Raw genomic sequence first — 27522 nt, 5'->3', positions numbered from 1 at the left:
TCCCTGTTGGTACTTTTCAGTCTTCTCTGAAGAAATATAGAAATCTCACTGGGCTTCAAACCCTTCAATAAATGGCGTTAAAATTTCTTTTATCCAGGACAGCGATGGTGACAAAAGTGATGATAACCTAGTTGTGGATGTGTCTAATGAGGTAACTGTTCTCTTTATTAGACTTTATTCTTAGAGTGACTTGTGACCTGTGAATCCCTGTGTTTCCATCTCTTGAACTTTGTACATTAAGAACTAGATGCTGCTCATAGATGAAACAGTAATCATCTGACTGGCATGAACTTTTATTTCTTACAAAAAGTTTTGCTTTTTTACGCAGTTTGGATTCCTAATTTGGGTGTGTGGTGCTCCCTTCCCATGCATTCTCAGCAAAGTGTTTGAGCATGAGGAAGTATATGTACCTCATTTTTTTTTCTCTATGTTTTCATGGTTGTGTTTGTAAGCGCCATCCTATTAATTATAAAAAGGTTATTAGGGTGCACACCCCCCAAACCTAAAGAATTTTCCAGCATTCTCCTTTTATGTGAAGAATGAGTGTTAAAGTAGAGTGTGGAAAAGAAAGTTCCATCCATTACTGTGAAATCATGAAAACTTTGCTTCTGTTTGTTGAGGACCCTTCTTCACCTCGCGCAAGCCCCGCCCACTCACCCAGGGAAAATGGAATCGACAAAAACCGCCTGCTAAAGAAAGACGCTTCCAGCAGCCCAGCTTCCACAGCCTCCTCAGGAAGTTCCACTTCTTTGAAATCCAAAGAAATGAGCTTGGTAGGTGATCAGTCCAGTCGCATGCCTTTTTAGCAGTTTATTTTTCTTTGTGAACCAGGGGACCCCAGTGTATTTAAAATGTGGCATCTTTATTGATTGAGTGTTATATATATTTTTTAAAGATGTATTTATTTATGCATACAAGAGCCGGGGTTCAGGCCAGAGATATGGGGGGGGGGTGAGAGGATTCACCAGAGACAGAGTGGGGAACAGAACAGGCAGAAAGACCGAAATACACTGCTGAGGGCCGCAGCGGGTGAGACAGGAGAGGTCTGCTGCACCATGTGGGTTGCTCCCTGCCCAGAAGGGGATCGAACTTGTGATGCAGAGGCTGCAAATTGCTTCACAGTGTGGTGCTCAACCCCTTGCGCCACCAGGTAGGCCCATGAGTGTTACATTTTTAAGTGTTTAAAAGTGAAGCTCATCTTTCTGCTCTTTGTCCCCATCCAGTGTTTACTTTGTCCCCCTCAATTGTCTGTGTTGGGTCCAATTAGAGAGAAAGAACAAGCTTCCGTGTCCTTTGCCTTCTTAATTGGAGACCATGTTCCTAGCACAGGCTCCCTGAAGTTGCCAGTTAGCAAGCAGTTGAAACTTCTTGGGTACTGAGAAGTCCTCTTTTCTTAAGTTGGCCATTTTATCTGTTTTTAGGATGTCCTATCTTAGAGTGTTGTGACTGGGCTGGTGGTCAGAATGGCGATGTGCATAGGGCAGCACCTGGAGAAGTCTAGAACTGATGGAGTGAGGGTGGTGCCTCAGAGCCCTCTATGCTTTTAGTCATTCAACAAACATTGTAGAAGTATCATCTCATAACTTGCAATAATCAAGCCATAGGAATCCTGCAGTTAATTCTTAAGCAGGCCACATAGACATTATTTATCATTTAACTGATGGGGCAGAAATTTCAAGTAACTTAACAAGTTTATACAGCTCATCAGATCCAAGACCCAAAAAAGCTGGGGTCTCCTTCTAGCCCATGTTCTTTGCTACCCCATAGCTCTGCTCAGGCCATGATTTAAAGGACACGAAAGGTTGAGAAGCAGAAAAAGGTGCCCTGGAAACCTGATACTGTCATGACTCTCAAAGGTCCCGGCACTGGTAGGTCCATGCTGGTTATGAAAGCAAGTGGTTGGTGACACTCCAAAGAGTTACAACTGTTTTAGGCATATCTCTCAAACAAAATGATGGGACTGTCCTCTGAGACCCTGGTTTGCTTCCCATAATCAAATTGATGGTCCCATGATATCTCACCATTAGTCTCAGTCCCACTGCTACTGAAAGATAGGGTTAGAAAAGGATCTTCCCCCAGACCTTCCTGGTGACAGTTGTTTCTGAGTGACCGGTAACTTTTCTCTGGGTAGTCATCACTCTTACCTTGGCATAGATCCAAAGTCCATAAGGCTGATGGAAAAATACTTTTTAAAATAAAATCTGCGGAGGAAGAAGTGTGATCATGTTCTCTGTCTCTAGCTGGAGTTTTAATTCTGGCAGTAAGAGGAAAGGTCAACATTTCTCGCTCACAAGTTAATGCTGTCAACATTGTGTGGATTTATGAAAATTGGCTGAGAGAGTAGCTAGAAGGTGCCCAGTGTCCCAGCTGCTGTTGTGATAAATTGTGTAATATGGCTTGGATTAAAAATAATACTCATTTAATTTGTTTAATGATACCAGCATGAAAAAGCCAGCACGCCTGTTCTGAAATCCAGCACACCGACGCCTCGGAGCGACATGCCAACGCCGGGCACCAGTGCGACTCCAGGCCTCCGTCCAGGGCTCGGCAAGCCTCCAGCCATGGACCCCCTCGTGAACCAAGCGGGTAGAGTGTCCCCTCTCATTGTGCTTCGTTTGCCTTTTCCCTTTCCCGGCTTGACTCATTCTCTGTTCATCTCATGACGCAATTTCCCCATGAATATGAAATGCGCTTACTGCTTGCCTCCCTCCTCCTTATCTCTGAAAAGCCATGATAAGAAACAGATGTTGCCCTTGGGTTTCAGCAGCTGCACCCTGTTCGGTCTCCCACTGTTTACATTTGGCTTTTCTTTTATTTCCAAATAATCCAAATCCTCAGGACTTCAATAAAGTTCCTGATAATTATTCTGAATGTAAGCTCCTTACCAAACTATCATTGTGTGTCTGAGTTTGCTAATATTGACCAAGACGGCCGCCTGACCAGCCCAGTGTGCTTCTTGCGTACTTTAGTCAACTGTTTTGTGCTGGTAGCTCCCTCAGGAATCGGTGGTCTCTCCGTCAGTAGAAATTGGGAGGGTTTCACTGAGACTCCAGCCCACGAGTAAGCTCATAACTTTCAATTTTTAATTCCTCATTGGTAAAGGGAAAGAAAGGAACACTCTGTCCTCACTGAAAATAGGCATGAGGATATTCCTCTTAAACCTGTGCTTGCTTTACATAAATCCAGGATCAGGTTTTTGTTGGGAATTGGTATCAGAGAATGCCAAATTGAGACTGAAAGAGAAATCCTAGATTCACTCAAAAAAGCCTCTTTTTGAGATCGTCAGGCAGACAGGTAGTGCCGGTGCCTCGGTTGGTCCTCTGTGAACTGGCTGTGGCCACGCTCCTTGATTCCCCTGGTTTCCCAGTGCTGCCAGGTGTGCCAACGAGGAGATGCCAGGGCAGTGCTTCTCTGAGGTCTTTTCTTCCCTGAGATGAATTTATCTCTGGCGGCAGGAAGGGATCCTATGTATAAATTGGAGGTGACGTCCCCGGCCGTCCCTGGGCTTCCCTCCTCCCCTGTCAAATGGCACCAAAAAAATGACCCTGGGGTGGTTGGTCAGGCTGGGTTGGTCAGGCTGAGTAACCAGCTGAGTCACGAGGGTTTGTGTTTCCTTGCAGCAGCCGGCCTGAGGACGCCCCTGGCGGTGCCCGGCCCGTACCCCGCACCCTTCGGGATGGTACCCCACGCTGGCATGAATGGGGAGCTGACCAGCCCTGGTGCCGCCTACGCCAGCCTGCACAACATGTCCCCTCAAATGAGCGCCGCTGCGGCCGCCGCCGCCGTTGTGGCCTACGGGCGGTCCCCGATGGTAGGTGCCTGGCTCAGTGGGCTGGAAGGGGTGGCCCCCCAAGGAGCCGAGCTGTGGGCGGGACCAGAACAAAGGCCCTGTGTTCCCACCACACTGCCTTTTTCAACATGCTGCTTCATTAAGTCAGCGCCAAACGCTTTTTGTATTACTGTTTTGTGGATGAAAAAGGCAGTGTTTAGGAGCTGCTTCGGCGGTTCAGGGGACATCTGGTTTTCTCCCACCAAAGTAGATTTTTTTTTTTTGGAAGGCGATGAAATGAGTCAAGTAGCTCACAGAAGCCTTTTCATTCGTTTTCTTGAGTACTTTTTTTTTCTCTTTAATTCTTAGGAAAAAATATTTGAGAAGGCGTAACTTTCTCTTTCTGTGCCTGCATGGTTCTTCAGACCCAATAGCGTGGCTTAGGTGTCAGAAGTGACTCAGCTGACAGGCCGAAAGACCAAAGGGCTGTGAAACTTTGGGGTGGGTGTCTTTGCCCAGCCTTCCGCACTGTGCAAATTGCCTCATTTTTGACCAGAAGGATAGAAAATTGCATGGGAAGGGTAAAACTGTGTAATCATTGATTGCAACTGGAAAAAGGAATCCATCATCACCCATTGCAAATAGATGTTCCTGTATCATTTCTGTGGGCTGTTTGACATATATCACATGCATTTCTCCCCTCTTCAAACAACATCATCTCCGGTTGTTTGAGGTGATGCTAAAGTTCATTGTCTTTTTTCCCTTATGTGGCACTGGTTGAAAGTGCAGTGGAGGGCAAGAGAGTTTCAAGCAAATTGGGCAGCTGAGGGACTTGATGAGGTCATCAGGGTGCAGAAAACAAAGAATCTATGTCTGCATCCTCAAGTGTCTCCTTAGATCAGTGATATGAAATTGAGGGCAATCGTGTCCCCTCGTGAAGTTTGGCGATATATGGAGACGTGATTTTCACAGCTGGGGGCTGCTCTTAGCACTTATAGGGGAGAGGCCAGAGATACTGCCAGCTCTACTGCCACACTAGCACAGCCCCCAGCAAAGAACTCTGCCTCCTGTTCCTGTTAATTTTGCTTCTGGGGGCTATACGTTTCTGATGAAATGTCATGTAGATGTTCGTAAAGCACTTCCCTTGCGTACACTGAGTTCACGATGCCTTGTTTTGTTTCCAGGTTGGGTTTGATCCTCCCCCTCACATGAGAGTACCTACGATCCCTCCAAACTTGGCAGGAATCCCTGGTGGGAAACCGTAAGTACCTCTAACACCGTGGTTTTCACCGGTATCAGCAGACTAGAATTCCAAAGGGAGCACAGGCTTGGGCGTTGCCAAGGAGATTTCTAGTGTCTTTTCTTGAGGAGTGTTAACACTTTCTATAAATAGGCCCCTTGTAGGTGTCATGCCTCTGTCTTCTCACTGTGGGTGATCTCATGCTTTTAGTTATTTCTGGATAGAAGCCGCTGGAGGTAGGCACAAAGAGAGAGGCAAGAACTGGAGGTGGTAGACCCTCCTTGTTTGACCCTCCAGAAAGTTGCTCTGGTTTGCCACCTGTTTAAGAGGGTAGCACCTTGAGGTTTTCAGCGGTGCTGTGCGAGGGACGGCAAGCTCTGTCAGAAATCTTAGAAATTTGAAATGTGTTGTTATCTACCCAGCTTCGTGCCACCTTTTCCTTGTATTAGTGGAAATGGGAGTTGGGTGAGGGGCAGATTTGGGGGGAGATGCCAACATCCTAAGTTGACCCCCAAGGGAAATTTTGATGAGTGCATTATCCTGAGAGGTTCAGAATTACAGGCAGCGAAGTGGCCTTGTGGGGAAGTGAGAAAGACCGGGGAAAAGGGGAAAAGAGCATTCAGAATTTGAAAAACCCTGTCAGTTATTCTTCCAGGGTCACTTCAGAGCACTTGTTTTCCGTGATGGTACTAATTAGAAACATGATTTCAGGGAATTGGTAAAGATCTCAGTTTTTGTGAAAGCAGAATTCCCAGCAGATACTCTTCCTTGCCACTAATTAGAGGTACATGTCGTAGGCCTTACAGTTTTATTTTGTTTTGTCCTCTACAGTCATGTGGTTGCTTTTAGCTTCTTTATGAGTTGCTTGTGTTATTGCATTATTTTGAGTGATCCATTCAATTATCTGGTCATTTCTTGTGTGGTTTTGACTGGAGCCTTGTTTCAAATCAACCCACGTGAAGAGAAATGAGATTCCTTACCGCATCACCTGCTTTTAGGAGAGCACATTCCCATCGCTCCACTTTCGATGCATTATTAATATTGGTTCCATCATAATTTGATTCATGAGGAAACGAGGCTGTTATCTCAACTAGGAAATAGAGACATTAAGAACTGAGGTGACATGTAGGCCCGGGGAAGAGCGGGACTGGGTCAGGACAGTGTTGCACATACTCGCTCAGCTGGTATCTCTTCTGATTGAAAATCCATGAACAATGTGTTGTGTGTTTTCTGGGGCAAGTCCCTCTGTCTCCAGTCCGGGCTGCTCCAGCGTGCTTTGGCTATTTCTTATCTGCTGTTGCTGGCAGGTTAGTCCTTGTGTGTCCTGCTGACTTATGAGTGGATAAAAGAACAAATCAGTAATGCTCTGGTAAGAGACTAATAACAGTAACTGATGAGTCTTCAAGGACATAATAGTCAAATAAGGTCAAATTCAACTGACCATTGACCATTAGGGGGAACCAGTTTGAAAGCCAGGGGTTTGGGGGTGTGTCCAGCTGCCAGGACTTCGCCTTGAATGTGACTTGTGAGGCAGATGGGAGAGGTCAGGGAAGCGGTGAACACAGCACTAGTCTTGAAGATCGGGATGCGGGGTTGGGTTATGTAACATTCCATTCCTTACAAATGTGTGTGCTCGTAATGTGTGATAATATCTGAGCAGACACAAAGTTGAAGTCTTGAGTGAAAGACAGTTACTAGGGTCATAGTTTGTGGAGCCAAAATATTCATGTCCTTGGCGTGTGAGCACTTTGGAGTTTTTGTGTTCACAGCTGCCTAAGGTAGGCTAGGATGAGCCCCAGGGCCAGGACAGTGGGCTTGGCAGCAAAATGGTGAGACTCCCAGCTGGGAGTCAAAATAGCTCTTGTTCCGTGAATCAGAGCAGTCGCTGCTCTCTGGAACATTAAAATTTGTTTTTTAGGATTCCTCTCTCTCAAGTTTGAGGTGAGCCCCATTACGTGAGGGCAATGGAATGAATTACTGTCAGAGGGAAAAATGAACTTCCCCATCCTTGCTGGGACTGGGCCATGCAGTCTTACTTACTCCCCTATGTTAATGGATTAATTAGCATGACAGGAGAGGACTTGGTGTTCTTTTCATTTAGAAAAGTTGTCCTGCCCTGGGTGGTGCTTCTCCAACCTTCGGGAATGATGGACCTGTTTTTCCCCAATATGTCAAAAATTAATGCTCTTATTATAACAACACAGAGGAACAGGGGAAAATGATGCAAAATTCAAATCCCACTTTTTTATTACAACAGTCAGCAGTCATGAACTCACTCTGCCCAGTGCTCTGTGTTTCTCCGCTCACTCTCAGTGGATGAGCTCACCTCACTGCAGAGAGTGGCAAACATTCGCAGAACACTTAGAGCAGCCGTAAGAGAACTGGTTCTGTCACCAGTATGTCCACGGCAGGGTGAACAAGGTGGTAAAGACAAAAGTCATCCTCTGAGAAACGCAACTGGGGTGTTATGTGGGTGGGGAGGAGGGATGGCTGTTGATGCATGGAGTGAGAACTGCGTGTGGACTTTGTGCCTGTGACAGGGTGTTCTCCAGGAAAGACCCTTCTTCATCTTTCCTGCCGGGGAGGGGTAGTGGTGCAGGGACAGGGGAATATTAAACAAGAAAAATTAACTCTTTGATTAACGGTGACAAGTGATGTGAAGCAGAGCAGGGGGTGACAAACAAGCTTGTTAGGAGTAACAAAAGAGAGGAAGGGACAGGCTTTCGGGGTGAGGCCGAGGTGCTGAAAGCTGAAGGATGTATGGGAAAGGATAGGCCCACGGGCAGAGGGAGAAGGTGGGCCCTTGCTAGTGGAAGGGACTGTATGCTCTGAGCTGCCTGCACTGAGGGGACTGGAGGTTTTCATATGTAAATGAACAAGTGCCTGCTAGGAGAGCAGCTGCCGGAAGAGTGCAGTTAGGACTGTAGGGTCTTTAAAAGTGCCTGCAGTATAAATGCTCATCTGGGGTTCAAGGCTCCTATGACAGCTTTACCAAATAGCTGTGCACCCACTTCTGACCTAACATGTCTAGTGACGGGACTACTCCTGCCTGGAACAATTCATTTTCCCTGGTTGTGTGAAAACTTCCAGCCTTGAGCTGAGAGCTGTCTCCCTGGAACTTTTGCTCATCAATCCTGGGCCTTGCTTACCCCCTGGGAACACACAGTGAGCTATTAATCCATCACACTCAACAGCAGCTCTTCAGATATTTGGAGACCACCATCTCACCACAGGGCTTCTCTTCCGGCTGAATATGTCCATTGCTTCTGCCCTCCCTTGTAGGCTGTAATTTTAGATTCCCACACACTCTGCTCACTCTGGTCTAGACAGTCTATTTTTTCTTTCACATATTTTATAGAAACCTGCTGTATAGACATAGAGGATTCTATTAGGAGCTCACAGCCTGGTGATGGAGAGACAATATTAAGTTAAAGATCACAAAAAGTAAATGGATGAGTGTAATTGAGATAAGGATGATGACAGAGAAGAACTCTATGAAAGCATGTGATGTTCTGATCCTGTCTGGGAGGGCCAAGGAAGGATTCTCAGAAGTGTTTTCTGAGCTACATTAGAATCAGCACATAAACCTCTCAGCAGAGAAACCAGCATAAGCAAAGGCCTTGTGGTCTTACCTTGTTTTTTTCAAAATGGAATATGGAACAAGATGACTATGCTAAGATCTCAGTAGGGTTTCCCAGCCCATCTGGTCATTTTTGTCGCCCTGGCTCCACACCAGTCTTTCCTAACATTTGTCTTCACTAAAGGCATCGTCACCATTTTCTCTAACATTTGAGTCCAAACTTTAGCCTTTGGTTCTTCCTTCCTATTTTTGTCTAGTCTTCTTATTTGTTAAAACCCTCACTTTTTTCATACCCACTTTTGTCCATAAGAGCTAGATGAGTTTTCCCCTTTATATAAAACCTACCTGATTCAGTCCTTTTTTTTTTCTTGCCTCAGATCTGATACTGCATAAAATAAACCACCTGATGGGGCACGCACTAATATCACCCCAGCTTGCATTTCTAGTCTCATGTTCTATGTTTTTGCATTTTGTGCTCTGGCCAGTTGGAATAACTTCCTTGAAGATTCCTCCTCCTGCTGCCTGAAGCAGCTTCCCATCTTACCCCTTTCTGTGGCAGTTTCCCTGTCCTTCAGAGACCACCTTGGTGGCTGCAATCTTTGAGAAGCCTTTGCTGATGCCTCCCCTATATGATCTCTCCCCAGGGGCACGTTGTAACATTTTATGACATTTTTCACACTTTGACCCTGAGTTATAACCGTGTGTGTGTGTGTGTGTGTGTGTGTGTGTGTGTCTGTGTGTGTGTGTAATAGACAAATGTTTGCTGCCTTGATTAGATGGAGGGTCAGCACAGGGTCGTGTGAGACCCTGGGAGTCAGCCTTTCCAAAGGAGATTCACATTCTGCATTTCAGAGTTCAGTCAGTAGTATTCTTGCAGAAGGAACCCTGACTGGTTTTCAGACCCTTAAGGTGAGAATTAATGGGTATTGTTTGGCCCACAACTTGAATTCATGCCTAGTTTTAGGAAATTGATTCTCCTGATCTCTGGGGAATGCACTGGTAAGAGAAATCCTAAAGTTGAGTCAGGTTGACATGTCTCTGTCCTGCCTCACACCCTCCCAACCCTCTCCCCCCTGCCCCCCAGATTTATCCCTGGCCTGTGGCGCTGCTGTCCTCTCATAAGTCCTTGGGGGCTGTGTTCTACCTGCTCTGTACACCAGTACCTAGAGGTCAGTGATAATTCAGACTAATAATAGCTTGGTTTAAGATTCCAGGTTAGCTCCAGGTTCCTTCACCCTGTGTTTTAATGCCAGACATGTAATTGAGAAATCATCCACCCACTTGTTTAGTATTTAAATAAATCATTAAAGTACCTTTTGGGAGTTGGAGCCTAAGGGCAAGAAGATCTTAACTACATTTGGGGTAAAATTGCCTCTTAAGGAAAACTGTTGAGTGGTGAATAGAGACCATCCCTGCTTCTAGCCAGTCCAGGGGCCAGTTCCTTCCCCCCTCCCCCACTGTTTCTGTTCCTGATCTTGCTTCTGTTCCTTTATTGACCATTTCTAGATTCCACAGCTGGTTTATTTAGTGGATTAGAAAATTAATTCTGTCCTCTTTTTACTATGCTGGATTGTTTTTGATCTGTTACAAGCTGTAGAGTGACATGCCTACTTTGTGCCTTATTATCATTGTGTGTGTTTCAGTTTAACTTCTGTTTTTCTGCCCTCTGGTCATCTGGGAACTTGTAGCTAATTTATTGAGATTACAAGGAGGTGTGAGGCCCTTTGTTTTGTTAGGAGTTATGTTCAGCAGCTGGACAGTTGTCCCTCCCTGTCATTCTCTGTGTTCTTCCCGTTTACAGAAATGGCTTTCAGTTTATAATAATACATAGTGTAATTTGTATACTTCTTGCTCTCATAATATATTCGCCTGGAGTGTTTTTTTCCTTTGCTGGGACTTTTGAATTGAGTCTTGAAATAGCAGTATTTTAAACTTCTCTTTGTTTTACTTTTTAGCCTGAAATTGGAGGAAATAGGGCCTAGAATTCAGAATCATAAATGCTGACTTTTAGCCAGAGAACTTTCTAGCTTATCAAGTAGTCCATCTCTTCTTGTATTATCTGTCTTGTAGTTTTTTCTTTCATATCCATTTTAAGAAGTTCTGCATTTATTAAAAAAAAATTAGAATAACAGTGTACTCAACTAAAAAAGGAAGCAAAAAGTTTCCTCTTAATACTTTGAAATCCCCAGCTTGTAATTTGTTACTAAAGACTTCCATTAATGTAGAAATGCTGTTTGCAAATAGAGTAGGAGTTGCACCCTGACCTGCATATTTGCTATTGGGAGAATCCCAGAATACCAAATTGAAACAACCCTGCTAAAGAAGTAAAGGATTTTCTTGATGTTATAGGTTAGATGTACAGACAGACCTTATTCATGTTAAAGGTAAAGTTCATTACCTTGATAAAGAAGGAGATTTTTATTGCAAGTACATGAATTAGGTACTTGAGGTCCTATTTTCTTTTCCTGAAATGTTAGACTGTGATTTTCTGGTGACCCCACATCATGATCCCCCAGCCACCACCTTCGCTATACTAGTTCTGAAATAGGATAAACTTAAATATGCCAAGACTGGGGCTCAGGGCACAACAATGGAGGTTATTAACAAACAGGCAATTAGCAAAAGGAAAGGGTTTCTAAGTGGCCACCTGTCTCACCCTGGATACTGTCTTGTAATCCCAAATAAAGGCCGCTCATTCAAAGTGGCGCCATCCCTTCCACGAGTTCCTGCAGCTGGCGGTGCGGTGCTGCTAAGGTGGCAGCACGGCCAGCAACACCTATTCAAAGATGGGGCTGGCCAGTGCCAGACACTGGTACTGGACGACACCATACTGGATAGCACTAGAAGTCACAGCACCCAGGAGGTGGTGCAGAGGGTCAGAAGCAGTAGCAGCTCTCAGGGAGCTGGACCCAGGCTGATGGTGCCCATCATCTGGTGACATCAGAGGCAGGGCTGGAGGACGGGGCAGCTTTAGGCTGCAGTTTATGCAGAGATCAATAAAATTCTTCCCAGAAGTCCAGATGAGTCTTCTTGATGAGTCTGTCCTCAAAAGTTTTTCTAGAAGGTCTTGATGAGTCTGTATCCAAGGATCTGATTTTGAATGAATCTTAGCTCTCTCACCCCCTCAGCTTATACCCACTGCCTTTCCAGCCTGATAGTCCTGTTTATACTTTCAGCTGTCTGGTGGGTGCTGGTTAAGCTTCAGGCACCTTGCTGTGTTTTCAGTCTGGTGTCGTATCAAAAGGGATACCCTGGCCTGTGCTTCCAGACCTGAACCACTGTGAGGCCAGGGCAGGCCCCTTGACTGTGCACTCAGGGAAGCTGCTGCTGGCTAGGCGTGCGTGCTTGTCCCTGAGCCAGGCTGTTGCTGTGCGGCTGGTTTTTAAACCCATTCATGCCCTATGGTGGCCGCAGCCTGCAGCTCCTGTTTCAGTTCTTGAGACTAAGAGTCTCCTCCACAATGTTAGCTCACATTATTCTCATCTATCTTAAAATGAGCCAGATGCCCTCCAGGTCTCCATCCTCAGGGCGCTGTGAAGCCCTGATGACTTTGCCCTGCCCTCTGCTCCTTGTTTTGTTTAAGCCTGTGTCTCCATCCTGATTGGCCCTCATTGTCCCAAAGGCTTTGCTGATCACTGAGCTGAGGCTTTTCTGAACTGGAGTCTTGACTCTGAGTGGGACGGTTACCCTTTCTCAAACTCCTTCCCCTCTTCTCTAAATAACAGAGGCTCCTATACCCTGGGAACCACAGGTTGCATCTGTATTGTGCTTTATACTCTTCTGGAAGTGCTTTCCCACATAACTTCATTTAGTCCAAACCTTTGCCTTCATGTTTTTCGGGTAAGTTTTGTCAGGGTACGTTGTAAAAATAGGGAACTGTGGCCCAAATAAGTTACATATAGTCTTATTAATGACTACACTGAAATGCTAACTTACTTCTCTTCACTTCTTATACTTTGCTGTATGCTTTCTAGTGTGGGGACACAGGGCTGAGCTGGCTACATGTGTCGTGGGGCCACATCTGTGGCACTTGCTCAGGAAGGGTCCTGCTGTCTCAGGAAGGTGCATCGATTTCACTCTTTCTGTGGTTGCTTTTAGTGCCTTTTGTTTTGCTCCAGATGGGCTCTCTAGGGAGCTTATCCCCCTTGGGAAAGTTGATCCCTTCTCTGAGCAACATTTGGTGCAACTCCTAGGAATTCCTTGGGATAAGTGGGCAGGCATAACACATGTAGTCAAAGAACGCTTCACCTTCTTAACATAGCTTACTTCCTTGCCAGAGCAACCTTTTCTGCCTCAATTTGTAAGTGATTAGGTAGCAGTAGACAACTTAAGGGATTCAGATATGTTTACTGAGTGGCAGCTGTAGGCTCACTGTTGAATTCATCCCACCTGTTCTTAAAGAACTCCAGAATGAGAAGTGTAACCACTTGCAGTGGTTCACAGTGTGATCCATGCCATCCTGAGATTTATAAGGATGAGCCTGGGCCCTGGAAAGGACTCATCCTGCCTGGGAGGTTGTGCAGGTCAGGAAAGTAGGGAAGAAGTAGCCTGCACCTAGTAGGGGGGTGGTGCTCTTCTAGGCAGGAGGGAGTAGTTTGTGTGCAGTGTGAGGATGTGACAGCATGCCGTATTTTAGGGGACTGGCTTCTTGTACCACGTGTCTGAAAGTTTAGGATGCATGAATACATGACCTGAGGCTCATCCACGTTAAGTTGTGAAGAGTTTGATAAGCCTTAAAGAACTTGTAGAATGAGTGAAATTTTTGACATGATTAGATTTTTGATACCTGCTAAGATACAGCAAGAAATGCCAGGTGGAGAGTGTCAAGGCCACTGGCAGCAGGGACTTGGCCACAGTTGTTATCTCCAGGGTTCGTGGTTCTTATATTGCTGTTTACTGGGTTCTGCCACTGCTGCTCCTATTGCCAGCAGACCAGCAACCCTGTTAACACCTGTTTTCCTCTGGCCACAGAACACAGCACAGCGTTATTCCAGGAGCCAGTCTGCTAGGAAAAAACAACCACTTCCCCAGGACACACTCTTGTTTTCCAGTTTGCCGCCACTGCCGTTGCAGGGAATTCCAGCGGGGACTCTTCCTGGTTGCAGTTCCTTCACCTTTGTTATGTTCCCAATAAATAAAGGGTCCCTTGCTCTGATAGGTTGATATTGTTCATTTTTTAAGACTGAAATCCAGAGGGCTTAATTCCTTTCAATTCTATAACTAGATTTTGAAATCAGAGCCTGATTTCAGAATTGGATTCAGAAAGCCAGATAGGGCTGGGACTCAGTCTTCTGGAGCTTTCCTGGGTGTGATGTTTGTGGGGAGATGGGGTGCCTCAGCATTGTGGCCCCTATTGAGGGCTTCTGGGACTCGTTCTTTGTGCCCCTCAATTTGCCACAGTTCCATACAATTTTTCCCTCTCCCCTTTGCCAAGTGCTGTTTCCACACCCTTGTCTCTTAGCACTGGTTGTCCTTGCCTCGTCCTTGCCCCGAGCTCTCCTCACCCCAGCCCTGCACCTTCCTCCCTTCCTGAAATCCCCAAGCTCACACTTGTCCACTGGGTGAGATAGGATTCCGTGGGCCTGCACTTTCCTCTTTAGTGCTCATGGCTATTTAATAACTGTGCTGTTGTTTCCTAAAGACCCCTGAGTGTCAAGCACCGGGTTAAGTGTTTTGCAGTTTTGCAGCTGTTCCCTCTTTTAATTCTTACAACAACCTCTATAAGCCCCACCCCCTTTTTTAAAATTCTTTTTTTTTTTTTTTAAGATTTATTTACTTATACATACAAGAACTGAGGTACAGGCCAGAGTTGTGGGGTGGTGAGAGGATTCACCAGAGACAGAGTGGGGAACAGAACAGGCAGATCGTCTGAAATACACTGCTGAGGGGAGCAGCGGGTGAGTCAGGAGAGGTCTGCTGCACCATGTGAGTAGCTCCCTGGCCGGGGATTGAACTCATGCTGCAGAGACTGCGGACAACTTCATAGGTTGCATCTTAACCCCTTGCGCCAGCAGGAAGGGGATCAGGAAATGGACACATCACAGATAATAAGACCAGTTAGGAAAACTGTAGTTAGCAATGCCAGTTAGCCAGGACTCAGCATCTCAGGGCCATTTAACACCAGATCTAGGTTCTTAACTTGAGTGTTTCACATGGGTGAAACTTACAATTGAGATATGCACTTTGAAAAGTACAAAATCATGTGTATATAGTTCAGTGCTTTTTTTTTTTTTAAACCAAGAGCACCAAGAAATCCCTCTTAAGTCACTTCCAGTTGCTGAGGAAGCCACCACCCCAACTTTTAGTACCGCAAGCAGGCAAATTATTTTTGTCTGTTTGCCTTCTGGAAGTGCAGCTGTACCATGTACATTGTCTTGTGGCTAGCTTCTTTCCAAATTCAGGTGTGAGAGTCTTCTAAGTTTATTAACTCCTCCTCCTGGTTGATGTTTCTTTTCCTAGTTCTTCAGTTAGTAGAGAAGACAAGTTTCTTTCTGGGATCTCTTGAATGACATCATGATGTGCCAATATGTGGCCTTTTTTCCAAAGACATTCTTCCTGTAGGAGAGTAACTATCTCCCGACCATCTCATTTGCCCCTCTGGTTTTTCCTTCCAGTTGACCCCTCTTTTAGGTCCATCAGTCCATCACGTTGTTCTGGCTTGTTCATTTGATCATGATCTCCAGCACAGTGGACCTGGCCAGCTTCCTCTGAGGCCCACTGCGACTGATGTATTAACATCCATGTGGGTTTCCTCTGGGGTGGGCGAATGTTCACAGCTTTGGCAGCAGTTCACTGCTCTGTGAATCAATTTTAAATTGCCTCAGTATGATGATCACAGACTTCCTGTGTGCTTTAAAGAAGAGGACACCTGGGAGAGAGGTGGGTGTCTTCCAGAGAAGAGTGTGCAGCTCTCCCTCTGTACTCTGTAAATCTATTTTAATCTGGAACATTTAACATTATAATCAAGTTCCAATGGAAGCAAGAGAAAATTTCCTTTCCTTGAAAATCCGGAATTGTGGAAAAGGGTGCCTGATGGAAACCTTGCCCACCTGGAGGTGCCCACCTCGATTTGTGGCAGACAGGGAGAAATGAGTCTTCATGGGTGCCATGATTCTCATAGCATATAGGCTTGGAGAGGCAGGTTTTATCCCCACATCAGCCACCAGTCTTCCAAAATATGGTCACCTTGATTGTTATCTAAAAATTCACTGGGCATTTCTCCAGCTTCAACAAATGAAAATAATCCATTTGTTATTTTCAGACCAATCGTGGTCCCTGATACCTTGATCACATTACTTGCCACGAAATCTTGAAGAATCAGCCTGGAACATATATGGACTTATATGTAGTCTTACAACATCTAGTTCTTGGACAAAATAATCTTCAAGGACCAAATAATGCCCCCTGAGTCTAACTCTGGATATCCCATAATAGATGACTAGGTTCAGTGAACTGTAATGTGCGTGTGTGGAAATAGTGTGTGGACTTGATACATTACTAAGGACACTCAAGGATGGATACGTTGGATAAAAAATGAGATTTAGTGGTTCGATGACGTAAGGACTTCAAGCTATAGTTGATTTATATGCGTATTTATTTCCCAAGGTATTCTGGGTGATTCCCGTTAAGTGTGCTCAATTATTTAAATTAAGAGTAACATTAAGGATTTAGGGCTTTTAATATTATCAGAACCAATTTATCAGGAGATAACAGATCTCTGTGTTTTTATCCTTTGGGGGATGGGGAAATGCTTTAAAAATCTTCATGTATTTGATGTTTTGTTTTACTGAGGGAAAATAATAGCATATATTTTACTTTCAGGCTGCGGAAGTATGTGGGTTCTTTGTGCAAGCTGGTGAGACCTAATATATCAGTTTTCAGTTCTGTGCTTGCTACATTATTTTATAAAATTTGAGTTCTCATTAAAGTGAAGACTTAAGTTCTGTATTAATAACCTTGGTCTTTAGAGCTGTGAAGGGATGGCAAGGTGCCAATATAACAAGTTGCAGAAAGGGCTGGATTTTACCCAGAGGGCACTAGGAAAGCGGAAACTCTATAGACTTGACTTACTGTTTGTATACATGAATGTATACTAAAGGGATAATGTAGATCCTCTAGTAATGCCTTAGAGTCGAAGAAAATGTAAGCAGTGGTTTTGAGAGTGATGTGGGCATGATTCCTTCAGTTAGAACGTGGGGCAGAAATAGTCACACTTTTGTTTCTTCCATCCTCCTCATGCATGTTTTATAATATCTGTAATATATCAGTGCTTATTAGAGAAAAAAAAAAATCCGCTTTAAGATTTTGGCATGAAAACAGAGCTGTGCACTACAATTAGACTTGTTTATATTTAGCAGAGGAAGGAAATAATCGTTTAAATAACACAGGAGTTTATTTCCCTCTCCCACAAAGACACTGGCCACAGACAACCCAGCACAGGGATCCCAGCCCATGGTGTCACCAGGACCTCTGCATCCTCTCCTCTCTGCCTCCACCCCAGGAGGAATACCATCTTCAGAGTCACTTGGTGACTCAAAAGAGCAACTTGAGCTCTAGTCATCTTGCTCATAGTGCAGAGAGCGGAAAGAGAAGAGGGCAGGCATGCCTCCTTCTCTTAAATTCTCTTAATTAATAAACTTTTTTTCAGAGCAGTGTAAGCTCATAGCAAAATTTAGCAGAAAGTAGAGTCCCCATCCTTTAAGGGTGTGAACTTGAGTGTTACCCCATAGCTTTTGCCTACATTTGCCTCATCAGGGAGAAGATGGGACACCTGGCTGATGGGAAGCTGGGAAGAGTAGTCTTTTCGGTGGGAGCTTTGCCGCCTTCGATAAAAATGGGCTTTGTGGCTAAGGTAGACAGGGAGGTTGTTGAAAAGGAAACTTGAAATCTGTCATAAAGCAATTTGACATAAGAGTCTCCTTTATTCTCTTGGTTATGCAAAAGACAGCTTAAGTCTAAACCTTAAACTGCTACGTTTAGAGAACGGTATTTATTTGTTCGTGTTGAAATATACTGTTTACTGTGTAATTATGAGTTCTTAAGGGCTTCATCTTAACATTGAAAACAATCATTGTAAATTATGTAAAGAAATCATACAATTACACAAGGTACATGGAAGGAGGTATTTTATGTTAATTTGGGAGCACATTTAGTGTTTTATAATGGGATTTAAAGGAATGTTTTATGCAGTGGGTAAACACCATTTAAAAATTGTTTAAAAATGTAAAAATACAACTCATGTGTCTTTTGGTATCCCCATATTTCTATTATTATTCCTGTTATTTTCTATTACTTAAGTTTGCTCTGTCAATAAATTCTTCAACTTATATTGATTTCAAAAGGAGACGACAAAAAGACCTTTGCTTTGTCTTTCTCATAGAACCTGTTGAGGTAATGACTGTTTTATTGTTTGTGTTTTCTGTGTTCTCTCCTGTCCTTCACCCTGTTCTTCAATCATCTCCTCCCCAAAAGTGCATACTCCTTCCACGTCACTGCAGATGGACAGATGCAGCCTGTCCCTTTCCCCCCCGATGCCCTCATTGGACCCGGAATCCCCCGACACGCTCGTCAGATCAACACCCTGAACCACGGGGAGGTGGTGTGCGCCGTGACCATCAGCAACCCCACGAGACACGTGTACACAGGGGGGAAGGGCTGCGTCAAGGTCTGGGACATCAGCCACCCCGGCAATAAGAGCCCCGTCTCTCAGCTCGACTGTCTGGTGAGTGCACAGGAACCAGTGCACAAGGATAATTTCTCCCTAGAGACTCAATAAGGAAATAGCTGTCCAGGCCTGGGTTTCATTCCCATTATGAGGAAATGGAAGCTCATTCTGTTTCCTGTGTTAGCTATTTAGCTCCCCCTTTGCCCCCACCCCTTCAAATGGGAAGGTTTCATTTGTTGCTCTTTTCAGTGGTTAAATCCCAGAGCTGATGGATTTGTTTTAAAAAAACATTTTATGGTAGTTTACAGAGGCTCTCCTTGTTTGGATGTGTATACAAGAGGAGTTTCCCATTTAATGGATGAAAACGCAGCTAAGCCTGGTGTCTGATCCCTGCAATCCACTCAACTTTTAATTTCCTGATGTCTGTGGATAAATATTGAATAGTAAACATTTGATAATGTGGCATAAAACCCAATTCTGAGTAGCATCTGTTTTCAGGGAGATCTGGGAGAGCTGGTTGTGTTTTATTAACTTCAGGAAAGGGTTAATAGATCACACTGCAAGAAACCAGGGCAGCTGCCTGCAGCACAGCAGTGGTGGGAATGCTTTCCCACGGCACCTGATCCACTCCTTGGTGGTAGGAGAACACCATTTTGCATTTTTCAGGATCATAGAACATGCTAGGACAAGTTCCCGCCTCTGAACTGTAACCCCAGGATTTACAGACCACATACCATTGTCCTTAAGCAGACTAAAGACTGCTCTGCCCCCAGTGTGGTGTCTGCCTGTACTTTGCTCTTGCAGATGGCCGTTTGGCAAATGGTCAGGATTCCAGAGAGCATTTCCAAAAAGAAGAGTAGCGCTGTCTTAGCGGAACAGACTTTTGTGATCATAGATACTTAAGTCAAATAACTTGAAATATCTCCTTTTATTGCAACTTTAAACAGTTAAACTTATGCTTAAGTCTAGTCTAACTCATATAGTAGTAGTGGGAGTATTTTATAACACTTTTTTTTTTTTAATTCATGCGCCTAAATTTTCTCTGACCTTTTTTTAAAAGATATATTTATTTATGCATTCAAGAACTAGGGTGTAGGCCAGAGGTGTGGGGGGTGAGAGGATTCACCAGAGACAGAGTGGGGAGCAGAACGGACAGATGTATTGAAATATACTGCTGAGGGAAGAGGGTGAGACAGGAGAGGTCTGCACCGTGTGGGTACCTCCCTGGTCTGCCAGGGGTCGAACTTGTGCTGCAGTGGCTGTGGATAGCTTCATAGTGCTGCAACTTAACCCTTTGCGCCACCAGGGATGTCCCAAGTTTCTCTGACCTTTGAATGACAGCCCATGGTTAAAGCATGATAAAAAGTTGGGGTTCAGGGCCTCCCTGGTGGTGCAGGCGGTTGAGCACCACACTGTGAAGCTGTCCACAGCCTCTGCAGCGTGGGTTCAATCCTGGCAGCTGGCGAGAATCCACATGGAGAGACAGACCTCTCCTGTCTCACCCGCTGCTCCCCTCAGCAGTGCATTTCGTCAGTCTGCCTGTTCTGTTCCCCACTCTGTCTCTGGTGAATCCTCTCACCCTCCCACACATCTGGCCTGTACCCCAGTTCTTGTACAAATAAATAAATAAATAAATCTTTTTTTAAAGGTTGTGGTTCAAGGATAGCAGTTACTTCTTTCGGTAGGGAGAGTCATTTTAGGTCCTACCTTTTTAAATATGTCTTGACTTTGATGAAGAAATGCCTTCTTTGATCATTTTCTTTGGCCTTTGTATTAAGAAGCTTAAATATATCAACAGCCATGTTATAGCTTGAGAAAGCAACTCTGTTAAGTTCTTAGACAAGGATCTTCTGGCTGATGAAGACAATGTAAGCCCTTAGATCAGAGTTAAGGGTAATAAAAACCAAAATAAGGGCAAGGCAGAGGGAGAGGGTCTGCAGTTTCCAAAGAGTAAATAATGGATGGTGATGAGGTCAGAAATTTATAAATGAGTTTTGAAAGTGCTTTTTTCATAGAGAAGTACAATGTACACCTACCTTACACCTACTGGTAATTTAATTTCTGTCTGCTAGCAGGAAATTAGACATCAGGAACAGTTTATCCAAGCGTTCACGCATGCCCTAGCAGTCCTGTGAATGTGTTCTGTTTACTTTCACAGGAGACAGTTAAAATCAGATCCCAGTCTTTACTACAGAACTCTTGCTTTGTTAGTGTATATGAAATGCCACTTCTCAAATCAAAAACCGAGATAGCAGTGAGAGAATATGGCATTATTACTGCTTGGTAATGCATTACAGCAATTGAATTATATTCCACAGAATAGAGATAACTACATCCGTTCCTGCAAGTTGCTCCCCGACGGTTGCACCCTCATTGTGGGAGGGGAAGCCAGTACTCTGTCCATTTGGGACCTGGCGGCTCCCACCCCACGCATCAAGGCGGAGCTGACATCCTCGGCCCCCGCCTGCTACGCCCTGGCCATCAGCCCCGACTCCAAGGTCTGCTTCTCGTGCTGCAGCGACGGCAACATCGCCGTGTGGGACCTGCACAACCAGACACTGGTGAGGTGAGCAAAGGTGGATTCCCTCCTTGAATGCTTGGCCAGCAGACCCATCCCCCCTGCTTCTCTGACTGCTCCCCGGTTAGGAGAGTGCATAGGCAAAACTGTTGCTATCCTGGGGGCTTACATTCTTGCTGCCATGTTTGGGTGTCACTCAGACTGAATTTGTACCTCCCTAAGGTTCCCATTCTTTAGCCAAAGCTGCTTTGAAAACATACCTAGCTTTTGCCAATAGGGTATGTACTGGGTATTATGTGGCCATAGGAAGGATTTGAGTACTACAGATCTTCCTTCTCTTACCACAGGATTGAGTCCTGACAAACCCATCAAGGACTTATATTAGCCTGCAGTGGGCCAGAATCACCTAACACAAAGCCCATCATATAATGGAGCATTGAATTTCTCATGTAACTTACTGAATGCTGTACTGTCAGTGAAAAACAATCTGTAGAGCACAGTGGTCAGCCTCATGATGGCATAGCCCCAGAGGCCATGTCTCGCTGTCACTGCAGCCCAGCAGCACGAGGCCAGTGCGTCATATCTCTGGCCTGGGAGAAGACAGAATTCAAGACTTGAAGCACGGTTTTTAATGAATGTGAATCACTCACATAGCACTGTCAAGTTAAAACAAACTTAAGTTGGGGACCTTGCGTAGATGTTTGTGACTTTGGCAAGAAGCTTGTGTGAACAGAAGCCAGACTGATAAAGAATAACAGAAAATCAACAAAAGGCCATTACAAGAGGTAGTTCCACGAATTTCACCCATAAAAGGGTTTTAAAGTATCTGTGTTTCCCAATAGCTAAATAAGCCCTGTCCAGGGGTCGTTCCGCCCGGCTTCCTGGAATCTGACTTCCTAGCAGCCGCAGTGGGTGGTTCTGCCCCTTCATGTCTCTTCTTGGTCCCTGCCAGCTCGCTCCCTTAGCAGGAGTCGGCGCTCATACCAGACAGGTTATAGAAATTTAAAAGCAAAATCCAAAACAAAGCATCAAGGGCAAAACTATATTGCGTTCAGCCCTTTTGTTTCACGGTCCATCATTCTTCAGAAGCAGGCTTTGTTTATGGTGCAATTTTCAGCTCCTGGAGTAGTGAGCGGACCTCCTCTGCTTCGTGCCCGTGTCCCAGACAGAAGGGGTGGAGTGTAGAAATCCTACCAGCAGCTCACACTCCCTTCACACCGCCTCTGTAGAAATCCAGTTGTGTGTCTCCAAGTCAGACTCTGTCCCTGGTGTGGCAGCTATTATTTTCTTGCCACTTGCTGGGCGACTCAGGGTAAGCAAACTGGACAAATGGAGCCCAATCGGAAAGCCTCTTCAGACTTTTAGCCAGCAAGTATTTGTTGTTCTTTCTTTAAAAACTTAACAAATAACCCTTTGAAAATTTCAATTCTAGGAGATTTTCAAATATTAATCCTTTTCATCCTTATAACATCTGTACCCGGTTTTGTAGCGGAGGAACCTGAGGTGCAGAGAGCTTAGGTTTGCTTGCTCAGGGTCACACAGCCAGGTGCCATGGTGCTGTGAGGGGTTCCGGGCATTCTGCTGTCCTGTCTGTTCTGACCCTGCTCTACGCCAGCCCTGGGAAGTCAGTCCTGTTGGCTGCAATATACAGTAGCACTCCGCAGACCTCTTTCTCTGTTGGGCTGGCCACATGTGGCTAAGAGTCGCTTCATGCAGCAGGCAGGAGGGTCTTTGCATCTGCTGAGATCCAGCATCGTAGAATCTGCCTTCTATGAGCCGAGTAGCACTGAGATATGTGGCCAGAGGGGGTGGAGATCTCCTGTCAAGCACTGAAAGTTATCTGAGGAAGACATTTATAGTTGAGGACTGAAAGTATTTCTTGAGCTCTAGAAATAAAAAGTCAGAAGGTATTGAAGAGGAGGTTTCAGAAGCTGTTTGAAAGAAAAGTGTCCCTTTCAAAAGGTGACGCCTGCATGACCATTGGGGAAGGCTTTCAGGTCATCGGGACATTGAGGTGCCACCTGCATGGCAGCAGTGGGGGGAATGGTACATGTGGGGAGTGCCCTGAGACAGGGGATTAACTTGCCATAAGGAAGACTCACATCTTGTCTAGCAATTCAGTGCAACAGTGATGCTTTTTCTCCTCTTCTCTGTTTTTTAAATTCCAGGCTTAGCCTAAGAGTTTGGAGCTCTGTCAGAATAAATGTGAGGGGACCTGAAGGGAGGAAAGGCCTGGAAACTTTTCTCTTGGTGTTGAAATTCCCAAGTAGTTATCTAAGAGAGCCTGCCTAATGATTGGGCCCCTGACCAACTCTCACCTGTTCTTGCCCCCCAGCTAGCTCCCTCTTGGCACGCAAAACCATGTCCAGGACCCCAAAACCTCCAGCTCTCCTGTTTCTTACATTGCATGCCTCCCAGCCCCAGCCTTGCCAGCCCTGCCTAATGCCTGCGGAGCTACTGCAATGAGCAGGCCTCTGGGTTGATTGTTTTTGGCAGAAGCATGAGGTTCCCCTTTAAGAGAGCAACCTTGTGCTCAGCTTCAAGGCAGGGTCTTACAGGGGTGCGCATGGGGTGGCCTCCGCAATTAGCTTTGTCTCTGTTGAGTGCTTCTGAGTCAGGAGGCCAGCATGACCATTTGTCTCTGGGAGTCCAGATTTCCTAATGCAGGGCTCTTTCTAATACAGAAAGCAAGGTTGAGTAAACACATGAGCTCATGCTTTGTTGGCATCAAGGGCACCACTGTGTTGATTCTCTCATGGAAACACGAGTACTTCTGGACCCGGAGCTTATACTGAAGCAATGCAGTCCAGACAGCTCTAAAGGGCAGGCCTTCCTCTCTCTTTAAGGAATACATGCGGGATTTGGTGTTTGTGTCTTCTTTTCCCTTCTTTTAACACTTAAACACTTTTCCAGACCTGGGAGGAATTTTACCTTCCAGACGGATTTTTAAGAATAGTTGTAGAAACATATTTGACTGCTTCTGCACCGCAACCTAAATGGCATTCCATTTCTTTAGCACTTGGATCGTGAAAAAAGAAAAAGAAAATCTGCAGGTGCTGTTTCCCTGCCTCCTCCGGGGAAGGTTAGTTTGATCTTGCACATCAGCAGACACTGAAGAGATGACACACACACACCGAGTCCAAAACTAACAACACAACAGTGTTTACCTTGAGCTCTGGCAGGAAATCATTATTCAATCTGGTTTGTTTTATCAGGCAATTCCAGGGCCACACAGACGGGGCCAGCTGTATTGACATTTCTAATGATGGCACCAAGCTCTGGACGGGCGGCCTGGACAACACGGTCAGGTCCTGGGACCTGCGCGAAGGGCGGCAGCTGCAGCAGCACGACTTTACCTCACAGGTGACGGCTCTTCCTCCCTGGGCTTGCGTTCCTGTGCAGCATGGAAACTTCCACCCCAGGACACTAATAGCTGCACAGACAGGCTAGAATTTGAGAGGCCAGTTTAAAGAAACACCCTGAGGTGCTAAGGGTAGTTCCTGAGATCCTGTGGGTTAAGACATGTAAGCTGTTTTATTTACATAGGGTTCATTTAAGAGACTCATGCGCTGAAGGGTAGATAGGTTCCCTTCTGCAGTGTTTGATCTGTCCTCTCCTCAGCATCTCACGTGAGAGTGAGAGATGATTGTTTGATTCACGTGTAACTAGAGGAATATCATACAGAGTAAAATCAAAACAGCTCTGAAAGTTAATTCATTTCCCTTGTATCAGGAAGCTTCAGTGGATGAGGATCTCAGTGATAGCCCATTTTATTACTCATTTTTGGAAGCTGGACTTGTGGCTGCCTAGTTGCATGGAGTTTCAAAGTGAAATACAATAGAAATGGCAGCTTTGATTGGATGGGGAAAATTATTTAGATGTTGAGTGAATCAGACTTGTTTTGGGGAAGAGAGTTCTTGCCATTTTAAGTGCTTTCTGATGGTAAAATTGTTCTTTTGAATAATAAAAATTCTACTGAGAAAAGTAGAACAAAGTGGGAAAAGTCAATTTGTTCTGAATTCCCTGTCCCTGTTAAAACATTGTGTTCAGTTTCTTACAGTCTTGTCTGTGATAGCCCCTTTTCTGGTGTGAGGATACTGTTTTTGTCTGCCTTTATTTTTTAAAAACTGCTTACAGAAATTTAGAAAGTATGTTTACGTATATATGTGATTACAGAGTATGTTCAACCATACGTGAAAGTGCAGAGAATTATATAACAGACCCCACATGCCCACCACACAGCTTTAACAGTTAGTAGCCTAGCACCATTTTGTCTCCTCTCTCTCTCATCCCCACCCCCAAACACTGGATCATTTCAATTAATCCCAGACTCATATCATTTTTCCCCATAAGTATTTCAGTTAGCATCTGTAGAACACAAGAACGCCTTTTGACACACATGAAAACCATTATAATTAAGGATAATCTTTTAATTTCATCACGTATGAAGTATTTCACTTCTTTCTGATTGTTTCGCAAAGGTTTTAACACTTGGCTTATCTGGGTTGGGGTGCTGGGCGTGTGGATCTGACCACAGTCTGGGATTCTGGGATCATACCCCCCACCCCCCGTTGGCTGCCTTTCTCCATTTGTTCCCATTTCACTTCCTAAGTTTATTGGGCAAAATAACCACTGAGTGTGTTCTGCTTGATGTAGATCTTCTCCCTTGGATACTGCCCAACGGGGGAGTGGCTGGCTGTGGGCATGGAGAGCAGCAACGTGGAAGTCCTCCACGTAAACAAGCCCGACAAGTACCAGCTGCATCTCCACGAGAGCTGCGTGCTGTCCCTCAAATTTGCTTATTGTGGTGAGTTCCACTGAAAGGAAACTGGAAGACATTGATGGCCTAAGTGGAAAATACTTCTCAAAAAGCATCGGAGAGATCATATCTGGAAAAAATGTTATTCTCTAAGCAGCTGGGGGCAATAATTCTTAATATGTCCCTGTGAGCATAGAGCTGTCTGTTTCAGTCTGTTTTCCCAATTTGAGAAAAGTCTGTAGGTGATGAAATTGCCTAATACAAGAATTTGACGCATTTGGTTTTGGTGGGAGGAAGTTGGGGTGGGGGTGGGGTGGGGGCATTTGAAAGAGGGGTGGGTGGGAATTTATGGAAGTCATCATGGGCAGAGACAGCAATATTCAGCTGCACCCAGACTGTTACACTCTGCAGAGTAGATAAAGTGGGAACAAGTTCACATGGAGTCAAATACTAGTTCATGGGATGGATGGATCAATCAGTTGATTGATGAGTCACTGTTACTTATTACCATGTTTTATATGTCAACGGCAGTTTATTCCTTTCTAATCCCATTTTATCATGAGAAGACTAAGGAACAGTTAGGAGACTAAATACAACATCTGAGGACCTATGTACTGAGTGGTGATGCTGCCTGTTATTTACCTGGTGGCTAATGGGTTGACGCAGTCCCTGCTACTACTCTGATGCAACCCAAGATCTGAGAAGGTTCACAGTGGAGCCCAGATTTAAAGCCTGCTTTTTCCAGTGATGTCATAGCCCAACAACTTGGACATGGCAGTATTAAAGTTCAGACTTTGAGTAAAAGGCTAATAGTTCAGTAGGAGTTTCCATCTAGTCAAACGCTTCTGTTCCTTTGCTAATTCCAGGTAAATGGTTTGTGAGTACTGGGAAAGATAACCTCCTCAATGCGTGGCGGACCCCCTATGGAGCTAGTATATTCCAGGTGAGTCTGTGGCTGACCTAGAATGACAGCTGAAGTAAAGGAAGGTGGCTTGGAGGGAGTGGGCCCTGTGTACCCCCGTCCCACATTAAACACAAGCCTACTGTTTTCTCTTCCAGTCCAAAGAGTCCTCATCTGTGCTTAGCTGTGACATCTCTGTGGATGACAAGTACATAGTCACTGGCTCAGGGGACAAGAAGGCCACAGTCTATGAAGTCATCTACTGAAACATTATGTGGTTGAATGTTTATACTTGAATTGGGCCAAAATGTTTTGAATTTGTAGAAATAGAGAAGTTGTAACTTTAAAAGAAAAAACCACGAAAACCTGTTTCCAAGCCTTGACACAAAACTACTTTGAGTCTACAAAGAGGTGGCGGTGACAAGCCCGTCGACAGAAGGTCACCACTGCCTAGACCAAATGGAACGCCTAGGCGAGGTGGACAGAGGGGCCAAGGGTTGAGGCTTGAGGAACGGACCCTGCTGACCGGGCGGAGCCCGCGCTCTTTCTGTGTGACCTGCCGAGACGACCTTTCTGTTCCCTGCGCTTCCCTTCACGTTCCGTCCTGGTAGAGCAGTGGTGTCTCCAGTGAACTTGTTTCCTGGTTTTGCATCTTGTGAAATGTTTTTTTGTATTTTTGTTGAAGGTTAAACATTTGTATAAATTGTAAATATATTTGGTTTATTACAGTAAAGGCTTTAGTACCAATAAGCGGTTTGCCTTTTCCTTCTTGTTTTTATCAGCACTTTGGGATCACTGATGTGGGTTTTATGACTTAAGTCCAAACATTTGTAGAGGAAGTATTAAAATGCACTTCTTATTTTATAAATATATTTGGTCATGGATTCTCGTGGACTGGAACCTCACCAGTACCCTCCTGAGTTACTGGAAACCCAAGTCTAGGAATCGCGTGGAGGTGAAGCTATATCAACGACAGTTTTATTGGGGAAGCTAAAATAACTTTGTTGAGAGCCAATCTTTTGTTTAGGATACTCTAGTGATACGAGGTTACAAAGCAAACCTTTGGTTTTTCTTGGCGATTCATTGGAAAA

The 27522-nt window shown here is 44.9% G+C and overlaps 1 protein-coding gene across 6 annotated transcripts in view; it reads left to right on the top strand.

The window, feature by feature from the left end:
• TLE1 (TLE family member 1, transcriptional corepressor) overlaps positions 1-27181 on the top strand; it is an 84674-nt gene extending 57493 nt beyond the window's left edge. For 3 of the 6 annotated variants that reach the window (XM_037494264.1, XM_037494266.2, XM_037494262.2), the window contains exons 10-20: positions 98-151; positions 621-773; positions 2442-2586; positions 3621-3811; positions 4954-5030; positions 18061-18310; positions 20572-20819; positions 23987-24134; positions 25428-25578; positions 26397-26473; positions 26590-27181. In XM_037494264.1, coding sequence (XP_037350161.1) covers positions 98-151; positions 621-773; positions 2442-2586; positions 3621-3811; positions 4954-5030; positions 18061-18310; positions 20572-20819; positions 23987-24134; positions 25428-25578; positions 26397-26473; positions 26590-26697 — 1602 coding nt within the window. In that variant the 3' untranslated portion in view covers positions 26698-27181. The remainder of the gene's footprint in view (positions 1-97; positions 152-620; positions 774-2441; positions 2587-3620; positions 3812-4953; positions 5031-18060; positions 18311-20571; positions 20820-23986; positions 24135-25427; positions 25579-26396; positions 26474-26589) is intronic. The other 3 variants (XM_037494268.2, XM_037494267.2, XM_037494263.2) reach the window with 1 other exon arrangement.
• The last annotated feature ends 341 nt before the right edge of the window (positions 27182-27522 follow it).

Source organism: Talpa occidentalis, unplaced genomic scaffold, assembly GCF_014898055.3.
Source record: "Talpa occidentalis isolate TD23 unplaced genomic scaffold, MPIMG_talOcc4v2.1 talOcc4.7, whole genome shotgun sequence".
NCBI lineage: Eukaryota > Metazoa > Chordata > Mammalia > Eulipotyphla > Talpidae > Talpa > Talpa occidentalis.
This window is presented reverse-complemented; position numbering and strand designations above follow the sequence as displayed.